This window comes from Podarcis melisellensis (assembly GCF_964234715.1).
Source record: "Podarcis melisellensis genome assembly, chromosome: 10".
Classification (NCBI taxonomy): domain Eukaryota; kingdom Metazoa; phylum Chordata; class Lepidosauria; order Squamata; family Lacertidae; genus Podarcis; species Podarcis melisellensis.
Genome location: NC_138542.1, coordinates 4,157,595 through 4,171,156, shown reverse-complemented (window position 1 = coordinate 4,171,156; position 13,562 = coordinate 4,157,595). Strand labels below are relative to the sequence as shown.

The 13,562-nt window shown below is 42.3% G+C and overlaps 1 protein-coding gene across 5 annotated transcripts in view; it reads right to left on the bottom strand.

Moving 5' to 3' along the window:
• CACNA2D1 (calcium voltage-gated channel auxiliary subunit alpha2delta 1) overlaps positions 1 to 13,562 on the bottom strand; it is a 369,792-nt gene that overhangs the window by 77,918 nt on the left and 278,312 nt on the right. For all 5 annotated transcript variants that reach the window (XM_081927647.1, XM_081927649.1, XM_081927651.1 and 2 more), the window contains exons 11-12: positions 8,947 to 9,105; positions 3,299 to 3,409 (exon numbers count right to left, since the gene is read on the bottom strand). In XM_081927647.1, the coding sequence (XP_081783773.1) occupies positions 3,299 to 3,409; positions 8,947 to 9,105 (270 nt within the window). The remainder of the gene's footprint in view (positions 1 to 3,298; positions 3,410 to 8,946; positions 9,106 to 13,562) is intronic.

Below are 13,562 nucleotides of genomic sequence, written 5' to 3'. Positions count from 1 at the left end.
AATTGGGATTGATCAATCAGTAGAGCATGAGACTCTTAATCTCAGGACCATGGGTTTGAGCCCTACATGTTGGGCAAAAGATTCCTGCATTGCCAGGGTGGGCTAAATGACCCTTGTGGTCCCTTCCAACTCTACAATTCTATGATTCTATGTTACTGTCGGCATTATCTCTGCCCCCCCCCCCCAGTAAGAATGACTGAGAATTTCAGGGGAAAAAATTGTGGCCTCATTGAACACTCCCCAAAAGAAACAAACCATACACTGTATTAAATCTCCAGAGATTGCTGCTCCCAGGGGGAGGGGGAGCCTGATTCTTTGACAATAACTGGCCCAAACAGGCAGGAGGCATCTAGCTGGCCATTGTGAGACAGGCCTCATCCAGCTCTTCTAAGAATGGCTCTTCTTTCGTTCTCAATGAGTTTGCCAATATTGTCATCAAGTCCTTAAAAAATCTGGGGGCTTCCCATTTAAGTCAGTTACTATTGTGATATAAATGGATTTGTGCTTCTGTTTACAGTTAAAAGCAGACTCAGAATATGCAAATTATTCAAATGTGTTCTAATAATTTAAAATAGTAAAGAAAACATGGATGCAATATACAAAATTTATTGGAATCCACTTTGTGAAACCCAAAGCTGGCATTTGCAGATTAGGCTGAACATGCAATGCCAAAATGTGGGAGGTGGCAGGGGCAGCATTAAAAAAAGAAAGAAAAAGAAATCACACATTTCCCACTGTAGACTTGATCTAGCCTTTTTCTGTATTCAGCCTTCCCACTAGAGTATGATGATACTTGTAATGCATATATGCATGTTACTTGAGGACTTGCTCTGTACATTCTTAATCAATGTTCTTTACTAACAGATTAACAAGTATAGCCATAAAATATATAATCTGGTGGCAGAAAAATTACTATTTTTATCTTGGGAATAATTAAGTAACAAAGTATAGCTTAGTTTCCTAAAACATCTAAAACAGATTTTTCTTTTGCAGGAAAAGTGAAATATACCATTCAGTGAACAGATGTTACACTCATTAATCCAATTTATATAGAATCTCTTCTCTCAAACGATATTCATTTGGACAGTCACAGAAAAGATGACACTCTGTGAAAACACGCAAATAGTTTTGCAGCAAAAGCACAAGCACAAGGAAAAACAAAAAATAATTTAAACAGCCATGCTTGCAACAAAACAAAAAAAAAGCATTTCAATGGAATATTGGTGAAAATTGCCAAATTTCAATGGAGGAATGAACACTGAATAATTGAATGAGCACTGATGAATTAATGCTACACAGCTGATTAGGCTTGGTTGCTATTTTTCCACCAACAGAAAGATTTACCTGTACTATACTATAGGGACACAGGTGGCACTGTGGTCTAAACCACTAAGCCTCTTGGGCTTGCTGATCGGAAGGTCAGCGGTTCAAATCCCCGCGACAGGGTGAACTCCTATTGCTCGGTCCCTGCTCCTGCCAACCTAGCAGTTCGAAAGCACGTCAAAGTGCAAATAGATAAATAGGTACCGCTCCGGCGGGAAGCTAAACGGCATTTCCATGCGCTCTGGTTTCTGTCACAGTGTTCCGTTACGCCAGAAGTGTTTAGTCATGCTGCCCACATGACCTGGAAAGCTGTCTGTGGACAAATGCCGGCTCCTTCGGCCTGAAGCCCTTGAGACTCCCGTTTAAATTTTGGAGTACCAACTGCATCACTATTTTTCCACCAACAGAAAGATTTACCTGTACTATACTATACTATAGGGACACGGGTGGCACTGTGGTCTAAACCACTAAGCCTCTTGGGCTTGCTGATCAGAAGGTTGGCATTTTGAATCCCCGTGAGCTCCTGTTGCTCGGTCCCAGCTCCTGCCAACCTAGCAGTTTGAAAGCACGTCAAAGTGCAAGTAGATAAATAGGTACCATTCCGGCAGGAAGGTAAACGACGTTTCTGTTTGCTGCTCTGGTTTCACCAGAAGCAGCTTAGTCATGCTGGCCACATGACCCAGAAAAACTGCCTGCAGACAAACACTGGCTCCCTTGGCCAGTAAAGCAAGATGAGCATGCAACCCCAGAGTCACTATACTATGCTATACTATACTGTATACATGCATATATTAACATACACACATGTGCATACACTGTTGGTTAATATATATGTGTTTTCCATTGCAGCCAATAGCTGGATCCTAACACAGTTTGGCATCACATCAAACTGTAATGATATATAATGCGATATTAAGCTGATATTGGAGGCAGGTATAGTGACTCAAGTTATTAAAGCTATAGTGAAATTTTGTACGCATGCAATGATGGATCTAAGAGAGTTCAGTGACAATTAAAAAGATGCAATCTCTGATAGGTAGAATGGTGAAAACTGGCATTTATTAGCTAGGATCCTCTCTGGAGGAGGAAGAAACAGACCGCTCTCCAAGATCTCAGTCAGACACCTTTCCCAGTTTACCATTTCATTTAACTGGAAATGCTAGAGGTTTAACATACAGGATGCCACGAGAAATAGGCCCCCTGTTTGCTGCTATCTGTATACTAATAGGTTCCAAACTGCATAGCTATCCATGAGTCATTCCAGAACCTTCATGACTTATGCAGTTAACTACTTCCCTATTTTGTCTGCAGGAACCAATCTCAACATGCTCAAGGCTCACTGAAGAGTTTATAAGAGACTTGAAGGGTCTCTGACTAACATTACAGCAATGTGCGAAATTTAATCCATACGTGGTAGTTATTAGAAACTGACTTGATACATTTTTTCATAGAATTTATAAACAAAAACTGTACTTTGCTAGTTCTCTTTAAGTGCATTGTATTGTATATCCTTTGCTGTAAGGAACATAGCACTATGAGCTTATGAAAATATAGAATATATAAAAGACAACCCAAAACCTTTTATTTAAAATCACTCATGCCAGGGATGGAAAAGCCAGCCATTTTGCTTTTTTCCCTATTCCCCCCCTCCAGTTCTTTAGTCACTTCATTCCATTACTATATCAGTTTGTGATTTTATTAAAAATATATGTGTGAAAATCCATATATATATTTGTGCATATCTCTAATAATGTATTAAGCAAAACTGAATGCATTATTTTCAATAATTTTGAGCGCAAAATCAAAAATATGTTTTTTTGGTGGGAGAACTGTATAGCAAAATTCAGAGAGGGACTGCTGTGTTTTGGTTTGTGTATTGGTTAACAGACTGCAAATAAGGTAGGTTCACATGAAATGCTAACAACAAATTTCTCCTTCTTTCCATGTCTATAAAAGGAACTTTAAAGAACCTTACTTTTTTCTCCTTGTTGTATTTGTCAAAAATCTCCTGTGCTTTTTCTTCACCACCATCAGTAAATAACATTATAATCTTGTTGCAGTTAGCTCTGAAGACACTGTGGCTGTGCTGGAAGAGATAAAGACAGGCATTTTTATTTATTTATTTCACAAAATTTATATGCCATTTGATTGTAATAAAACCTCAAAGTGGTTTGCAAAATGATTCCAGTTATGATTCATCAAACAAAATAACGAAATGTTCAGTGGTGTAATGCAGCCCTCAGAAAGAAATTTCTAAAGGGGGCTTTTCCATATATTTCATCTTTCACATTGTTAGATATATAAATGGGCATGTGAAACAAGCACTTCATTATTATTTTTGTGATTTATACATACACCATCCAACATTTTTGCCAAAGAGAGCAGGCAAATTGTTTGGGGGCTCTCCTATTTAGAGTGTTTGACTTACCGGTACTGACTGCGTACACTGACTTCCACATGGAAGACTATGAAGTAGTTCATTTTGCAAACCCAATGAGGGAAATTTCTTATTTTGAGATTGGATGAATAGTTTGACTGGAAGGTGACTGAGCAGGTCAAAGTGCTCCCTCCCACTCTTGAAATCCACACACCTCATGGGGGAAATAGCTTTCCTGACCTCCATTCTAATCATGTACATATTGCGTTGGATCCAACCTAGCCATAATGGGCCCAGTGTAATGGATGACTATGATAATTATGAGTGACTAAATTAAGTTCCACTGGTTTAAGTGAATCGCCTCTAAATTTAATGAATTCTGGCTCCAATACAGTGCCTATCCGCATAATTTAGTGGATATTAGGTGGGGTAGACCAGTAGCAATAGCAGCCAGCAGGGTAGAGGTCCTCACCTGGCTTCTTAATGCAGAAATCGCTGCTGGTAACTAAGGAGGAAGCTTGCAGCAATCAGGAGATCAGTGCAGTCACTTGCAACAACAGAGCCAATCAGATGCTTCCAGTACTGTACCTGTGAAGGAATGGGTTTCCCAAACCCAAAACTGACTGTGCAGGCAGTTTGAAACTGCACCAAAATCCCTATTTTTCCTTAGCTAAAATGCTTTAACTTGAGCTCTTGAGCCGAAACCCAGCTGTATAAACAAGTGCTCAGAGCCCTCTCCTTTATCAGTTTGTGATGGCAAGGATGGCCTTGACTGTACCAGCAGAACAGGGAAGACACGTCTGTGCCTTATCGTATATCCTGACCACAAAAGACGCACAGACCTAGTCTGGGAACAGCGCCAGAGGGTGTTCTTGGAGATGGTGACCTCTTGCTCCAAGATAAGAGTAGGAACAGGAAGATGCTTTTATGATCAGAAGTACAGGAAGGAATATCCTTTTAGGGTCAGAAGTATAGGAAGGAATACACTTTTATGGTTAAGAGTGCTGGAGCAGGAACATCTGTGATGTCAACCTGTGTGTACAAGCTGATGTGGCTGGATTCCTGGGGAAGGGGGGAGAGGGTGCCTGGAGGATATATATACTGCATGTAATCTCTCATTTCTTTGGACTTGCTGTGGACTGACCAGGCAAGTGCCTTTCTGCTGTTCCGGAGAGCAGAAATAAAGAACTCTTTCTCTGAACCAAGCCTCGGTGTCATTTGACTTCCTTCCTCCTGTCCGGGAGCAACGCAACCCAATCGGTGAACTCCAATAAGGCTATACCTGCACAGTCAGTTTTGGGTTTGGGAAATCCATTCCTTCACCTGCAGTGCACCAACCTCCCTGCTGCCCCCTCTCTCCCTCTTGGTATCATCAGGAATCCAGGTGAGAAACACCACACCACCCCACCAGCCACTACTACCAGGGTGATCCAATTGAAATCTCTGTTCAGCCATGAAGATGACTGGGTAACCTTGGGTGAGTTACTCGCTTTCAGTCGAACATACTTCACAGAGCTGTTGTGAGGGAGGAGGAAGAAGAAGAAGAAGAAGAAGAAGAAGAAGAAGAAGAAGAAGAAGAAGAAGAAGAAGAAGAGTAGTAGTAGTAGTAGTAGTTTGGATTTGATATCCTGCTTTATCACTACCCTAAGGAGTCTCAAAGCGGCTAACAATCTCCTTTTCCCTTCCTCCCCCACAACAAACACTCTGTGAGGTGAGTGAGGCTGAGAGACTTCAGAGAAGTGTGACTAGCCCAAGGTCACCCAGCAGCTGCAGGTGGAGGAGCGGGGAATCGAACCCGGTTCACCAGATTACGAGTCCACCGCTCTGAACCACTACACCACACTGGCTCCCCAAAAGTGGGGAGATGCCAGCCAGAGAGGAAGGGACAAAAATGTAGATAAATAAAATTGTAAACCAGCTACTTATTGATAACCAATGAAATGACTATCAATTCATTAGTATCGAGAAAAATATTAAATTCTACTTCTGAATTAAGAACTTGTGCTTAGTACCAATATATCTGCTATTTAAGATTTTCCACTTAAATCAGGGGTAGGGAACCTATCTATGGCTTCCAGATGTTGCTGGACTTCTATTCCCACCAGTCCTGATCACTGGGCTTGGCAGCTGGGCTGATGGGAGCTGGACTCCAGTGACACTTGGAGCACCCCAGGTTCCCCATCCTTGATTTAAGTATCACTTTACCAAAAAAATGTGAATAAAGAAACCCCAAACCTTTATATTAAGAATGCTAGCACAATGGTTCTGATTCAGAAATAAAACATTCATGGAGAAATAAAAAATGCATGGAGGTTCCAACCTGAAATATATTACTTCGGACGTCTGATAATATAAAATAAATAAAAGGGGGGAATTCTGCATTGACATAAACTGTGCTGCATAAACCCATAAAAAGGGGACTTGTCCTGCAAATCACATTGATTTGAGTAAATTTTAGGCTGTAATTTATGGAGGCATCACCTTTCTGGGGACATAAGAACATGGCTAGGTTCATTTACAATACATTTAAGTAGTATTTTGAATGTGATCAACACATGTAATCAGCACATGTAAAATGATTTACTAAGTGTGTATTGACCCTTTACTTTACTGTTGGATCTACTGTAGACATAGGTTTCTATTCCTGCATAGTTCAAAGTTGACCCACAACAGTTTAATAATATTAAATTTTACTGGGAGATCCAACACTAGATTTCTGTTTTCTCCATAAACTGTTTAGGAATAATGAGTCATTATGTATCTTTTCCTAGGCAGATGCTACTGAGTAGGGTGTCCATTTCAAAAGTAGCATAATTGCCTTGAACCTTTACTCAACACAAGAGAAAATGGGAAAACCACAACTCTTCCTTTCCTCTTGTGGACAATAGGTAAAGGTAAAGGCACCCCTGCCCGTATGGGCCAGTCGTGTCCGACTCTAGGGTTGTGCGCCCATCTCACTTAAGAGGCCGGGGGCCAGCGCTGTCCGCAGACACTTCCGGGTCACATGGCCAGCGTGACAAAGCTGCTCTGGCGAGCCAGCACCAGCACAGCACACGGAAACACCGTTTACCTTCCCGCTATAAAGCGGTACCTATTTATCTACTTGCACTTAAGGGTGCTTTCAAACTGCTAGGTGGGCGGGAGCTGGGACCGAGAGACGGGAGCTCACCCCGCCGCGGGGATTCGAACCGCCGACCATGCGATCGGCAAGCCCTAGGCACTGAGGTTTTATCCACAGCGCCACCCGTGTAGCAATAGTTTATTCCCCATGTAGGATCCAAAGTGCTGAGCACTTTACAGCTCAAGTGAGAGTAATGCAGTTTTAAAAGAGAGTTGCTTAAGCACATCCTAAGAAAATAATTTGAAATGTCAACTTAAATCCTGTGTACACATCTCTAATGCACGGAGAATTTGCTATTGATCCTAAAGAAGAAAATTCTGCTGAAGCACTTGATACTTTATAAAATTATCTTATTTAAAATTACAACAGGCTTACAAAGTGACTAGGAGAGAACATCCTCCTCCAGTTATCACTGCAAAAATTAAATTGAACTGCCAAAGCAAAAGTTTATTATTCCAAAGAAGGTTTTCTTTGTCGATGTGTGGAGGAGCAGTGGGTAGCAAAATGACTCACAAACAACCTTATTCCTTTTAAACTCACCCTTTTAATGGCTTTATTAAAAATACTTATTTTAACTCAGCTATATATTTTGAAAGCAATTTTCTCCTAGATGAGAAGAAAATAACTCTTTTAACACATTAGGATGACTAAAAATAACTGCCAGCTGCGGTGTTTTGCATTTATGTTTAATGCAGGCATTTAGGATTATTTAAAACAATTTGGTTATCAGAGGCAATGGAAAGGGCTGTATTGCTTTGCTTAAATCATAAACATGCATGTGGACGCCACCATTTGTCTTGCTCTTGTTAAGGTTGGTAACACTTATTATATCATCATGGGCGCTCACTTTCATTTTTCCAGACCACACAGCACTCCCTATTAGTGAGCCTTGAAAGTGACCACAGTTATTTTCCCGTATGTTTCCTCCCCACTTTTTAACGAACAGCTACACATGCTTATCGTTCACATACTATCTTAATTCACACTAATGTCCCTGCAAAACTATTCATGCATATTCCTACTGAACATTTTGTGGGACAAGGCCCATGCATGGACATCCCTACTGGCGCAAGCTGTTCTTGCTCCCTTGGTTCCTGCTTACATAAGCTCCTTCTGCTGTTTTATTGCTTTGAAGCAGCTGCACTTACTGTTAACAACAAATACATCTTGGGGCTAATCCATCATCAATTTTGAACTTAATTCTCCTGCCTCTTCATCTTCATTATTTCCTAACTCTCCAAATTGTGCCCAGGAAAGTTACAAAGCGCTAAGAACAGAAAATGAGCCCGCCTCGCCCCCGCCCAGGTTCTCGACATTCATGGGCCTCTCACAAGGATGAAGCCTCATCTAATGGAAGGACAGCAGCTTAAAAGGGCAGTGAATGGCTTCTGTAAATAGAACAGGCTGCTTTTTCTGATCCTTCCTTCAATCACTGCAGCTGCAGAAATGTCATTATAGTCAGCAGCATCGCATCAGCCCACACACTGATAGAAAAGTGGGAAGGAGATATAGGGGTTGGGAAAGGTAGGTAAATTACCTTCATTTAAATGTAATTTTTCTTACTAGGATTCTCATTCTTCACCCCCCCCCACCCCCGGATAAGCCTATTTATGTTGCCTTGTACTTATTGAAAGAGAAGCACAAACAGAAACAACCGCCCTACATCACAGAAAAATGGGGAGCCACTGTAGATAACTTCACACTTTACACAACAATTTAAAGTGTTGTGAGTTTGCTGTGGATGCACATGAAATACAGTGATATATTGCATGGCAAATGTGTACGTGCAAAAGAGAGATGTTTGTTCTTAAACACCCACATATGGAGATCAGAAAACTATGGCTCAGTCAAGTCTCAGAGGTACATTTATTTTATGGCTTAATAACATTTGTTTTTTATCATTCACACTTTCCGTTTGCTTCAGAAAAAGACACCAGATTACCTAAGGAAACTATGGACTGGAAACAGAGGGACTCCTCTGCTAGGATACATCTGTTAGCAAAATACCATCAAGGGGAAAAGGGGGAAAACTCTTGTTCAGGAATAGCAATGCATTCTGTCAGCATAGTACAACCATATGAACTTCATATGAACCATATGAAGGGAGCAGATTGCTCACACTTACATTTAGCAGCTGTTCAAAGGCGTAACTAAAGCCTTTTTTATAATCGGTGATCCCTTTTGCTGAGATTTTATTGACGGCTTCTTTCAGCTTCTTCTTATTCCTCACGTTAGCTTGTACAAGGTGGTTGAAGCAACTGACATTCTGAGCATTTTCATTGAACTAAAAAAAAAGGAAAAAGAGCAAAGGAAAAACTGCTCAATAAAGCGCATATAAAGGGTATACTGTAGGGCTGTAACTTCCAGGATGCATTCAGAATGAGTATGGTGATGAGAAAAGTCACACACAAACACACAAAGTTATCTATCTCCATCAACTGTGTCCTTTGGAAGGATTCAAAAATGAACGTAAGTTCATATAAATACATTAGCCCAATGGGATTTTGGACTACACCCCACCCCTCTTTGAGCTGAGCAAAAACTACTACATCCCAAACTACTTCTGAATTCTTGAATCAAAGTTGGCAGCTTCCCAAATGACTTCTTGAGATCACGTATACATAGTGCTGCAACATGTAACATAACTTACCAAAATATGCCACGTCGCAAACTGCTACTAAAATGGCCCAGCTTCAGAAGCCGTTTGCCATGCAGCATGGGTGTCATGGACTGGCTGGGAGGAACCCCCAGGGAAAGAAGGCTCAGAGCCTGGACTGGTGGTGGGACAATGATGAGTGGCCAGAGGGAGAAGAGAGAGCAGACTAGGAAGAGGTGTCAGAAGCCGAAGAGGTAACAGGGTTTAGTGAGCAGGAAGACACTGCGAAAGAGAACAGTCTGGAATCAGGAAGAGGAAGGAGGGGGCAAAGAGGCAGAGATGAGGCAGGCTGCTGAAGAAGGCAGGGGGTTTCTCCCTCCTGCTGTGACCAACTCCCCTCCTCTCTAGTCTCCCAGAACCAGGAGAGGTATGAAGAAGGCAGAGCAAAGATAGATAAGTTGATGAAGTCTCAGATTCCATGGGAAGGACATGGGGAAGGAGGAGGCTTAGGGAACTTCAGTCCTCACAGCTGCCTTATTGGGGCAAGATCTAGAGTTGCTGTGCTCACTAGGCTTGAGCTGTTTTGTTCTTTGAATAAAGAGTTAACTTCACTGACACCTTGTGAGTTATTCCTGACCTGCTCTTGACAATGGGGGAGAGTGTGTTATTGTCTGAAAACATTAAATCCTCCTTAGGCTCAGTGAACTTGTTGCACAGTTCTTTGGATTCAAGTGTCAATAAATCAACCATAATTCAACCAATGTAGAACAGGTTTCGCTGGGTTATAACTAAATCCAAGCATCACCCAGCAGTCTGGAATATGCTGATTGACATTCCTGGTGAAGATGACAAAACAAGCCTGGTTTTCTAATAGATAAAACAATCAGGTTAACATTATCCCCCAAGGACGAGTTACACAGTGGATATTTCCAAGGTCCTGAAGGTCAGGAAATGATTGACAACCATGGCTGTAGGGAGGAAACATAATTCAGGGTTATATTTAATTAATGTGAACTGCAACACACACACACACACACACACACACACACTACTTAGCTCACAGAAGTACTTCAAGTGTAAAAGCCTCTGGCCTGCCCTGCAAACTGTCCAGTCCTCCCTCTAGTAGCAATAATATCACAACTAAAATAATTTGCTGCCCAAGCCATGCCAACAATATGACATCCACACAAACATTTCAGAGTTTGGAGTCGGCTTCACTTGAACTCTACATCAACTGAACAAATACACACACCCCCCATTCCTAGTTCATGCCCAGAAAAGGAACTTTAAAGGACATAAAATACTTAGGAACTTCAGTAAGTGAAGTCTTTGTATTTGTCCAAAATCTGTGCTTTTTCTTCACTGCTGTTGGTCTATAGCATCATCATCTGTGGAACGGTCTCCCCGGGGAGGCTGGCCTGGAGCCTTGGCTCCACATCTTTAGGCGCCAGGCAAAAACACTCCTCTTCTCCCAGACCTTTGGCTAATTAAGTGGTCTGTGGCCTGTTAATTGGGAGGGAGCATGGTTTTTGTTTGTTACTATGTCATGCATTTGGGGGTTTTATACTGTAAACTACCTGTGATCCTCGGATGAAGGGCGGTATAGAAATTTAATAAATTCATCATCCTCATCCTCTTGTTGTATTGCTTTATTGCTCTGTGTGCTGGCAGGGTGGCACAGGCAGAGATCCCCAATGCCACAAATCCCTACCAGTCCCTGAGAAGGGGCAGGGGAGGGGCAAGGCAACAGGGAGCTCAACGTGGTGCCAGTTCAGCAATGAAAACATTGGATTGACTCCATAGCTGTGCTTTCACTGTATGAAGCTCCTTGCTGCCTTGCTCCCTCCAGCAAGGAACCACCAGCAATGCGCAGAATTGGGAAGACATTAAGGCACACAGGGAGGCTGGTCCATTAGGGTTCACGAGGCAATGCGCCACCAAGCTCGATCTGCCCTCTACCAGCTTGCCTTCTGACAATCAGTCCAGGAGGCGGCACTGCCTTTCCATTTCCACGGCCTTATTTTCAGTTTTGCTCTTGTAGAATTGGTTGACGTTGCCTCTCATTGACTCCAGCTCAGACTGTCATTGGCCTCCCCACTTTCTACTCTCCTAGTCCCAATGGACACCAATCACCACTGATGATAAGAGAAAGGACTACTGGGTGCATGGTAGAAGGGTAGAAGAGCTGGTCTGAACCTGGTGGTGTATGGTGTATGTTGAGTAGCTGGAAGCCCCCTTCAGGTGTGTTCCATGCGACCCACAACCATATGGTGAAAGAGAGTGGCAGCTGCACCACTCAGCTCCGCTCCCCAGTCACAGCCTTGATGGTCTTCCACCCCACAAGTGCTTGTTCTACACATTGTGGGTGACCCCCTCTCCCATGATTTAGAGCCCTTTGTGGAGCAGCTCCCCAATGTGTGGGTGGTGTGGCCATGACAGTCATGGAGGAATCATTCTCTTCCTCCATGGGATTATGACTGCACAGGGGAGAATGACTGAAGGCTCTGGCGTCTTTGTGGGTCCAAGTAAAACATACAGAACCTTTCAGTCTGGTTAGAAATAAACTCACCAGCCACATATTCATAAACTGTCACAACACACTGCTAGATCCTGTATTTTATTATATCTGGAATAATAAAATGTTGCAGCCTGTCCTTATGGTGAAGGTTAATCATCACCACCTCTGCCTTCACCATCCATCCCAATCCTTACTCATTCAGAACTACATACAAAGAGATGTGTTAAAACTTATATACTACAGCTTTCCTCCATAGAGCAAAATATGACATACATGGATTGAGGAAATCCTGTGATATTGATAGGGAGAGAGATTCAGATTTGCCCAAAGCCAGTACTCTATCCTGTACATCTGTTTCTATGAACTGAGTCATTCAACACCCCTTTTTTAAAAAATAAACAACTTTTCTCACCATCAAATAATGCAGCTTGCAATGAAGCTATCTAACCCCTATACCACACACAAAGCATAATACCACACATCCTTACAAGAGCTGTCTGTCAATAAACATAGTTTTCCAATAAAACTAATAACGCATTCAGACTAGAAACCGGCCAGCTTTACAGTAGTGATCCAGCCAATAATCTCTATGTATACAAGATGTTAGGGACGCAGGTGGCGCTGTGGTCTAAACCACTGAGCCTCTTGAGCTTGCCGATCAGAAGGTCGGTGGTTCGAATCCCCGCGTCAGGTGAGCTCCTGTTGCTCGGTCCCTGCTCCTGCCAACCTAGCAGTTTGAAAGCACGTCAAAGTGCAAGTAGATAAATAGGCACCGCTCCGGTGGGAAGGTAAACGGCGTTTCCGTGCGCTGCTCTGGTTCGCCATAAGCAGCTTAGTCATGCTGGCCACATGACCCGGAAGCTGTATGCCAGCTCCCTCAGCCAATAAAGCGAGATGAGTGTCGCAACCCCAGAGTCGTCCACGACTGGACCTAATGGTCAGGGGTCCCTTTACCTTTACCTAGATAAGATGTTATTGAAGTAACAAATGAGATGCTGTTATTGATTTTGTTCCTTCTCATATGGAGATCCTCTTTAAACTGAGTGATTCACATATATCAAAGCAATTTGGGAGAGAGGAGGCCTTAATGCTCTAGTGCTACACAACCTTTATTAGGGAAAACATGATAAAATTCAATTAACAAATTAGTATTTGCCTATTAGCCCTATGATACTTACAGAATCATTGCTTTTCTAGCTTCAGACACTAGGTGGCAATATAGTAAAATAAGTATGCTATCCCAAAGCACTGTTCTAAGGGAACATTTTTATTTCCTTTTTACTTAGGGTGTATTTTGAATCTTGAGATTATCTGGACTCAGTCCCAGATCCTATTTTCCAGCAATAGGGGAAGGAATAATAATACAACAGTGCATTTGAACATGTGTAGACGACAAAGAAACTAGACAGAACAATATCTGAGATTAGGAGGCAAGGCATCTAGGTTTCCATCATATGACTTTGCCCCATTTATATTATCTGGACTGTTGTGTTTGGTCCCACACATGCCATTCCTGGTAATCTTTTGCCCACATGAATCAGACCATGTAGTGAGCAACCCCGCTCAGTGCGGGTCTGGGTCACTGCTACCATAATGAAAATCATAAAGGAGATTCAACCAACAAATG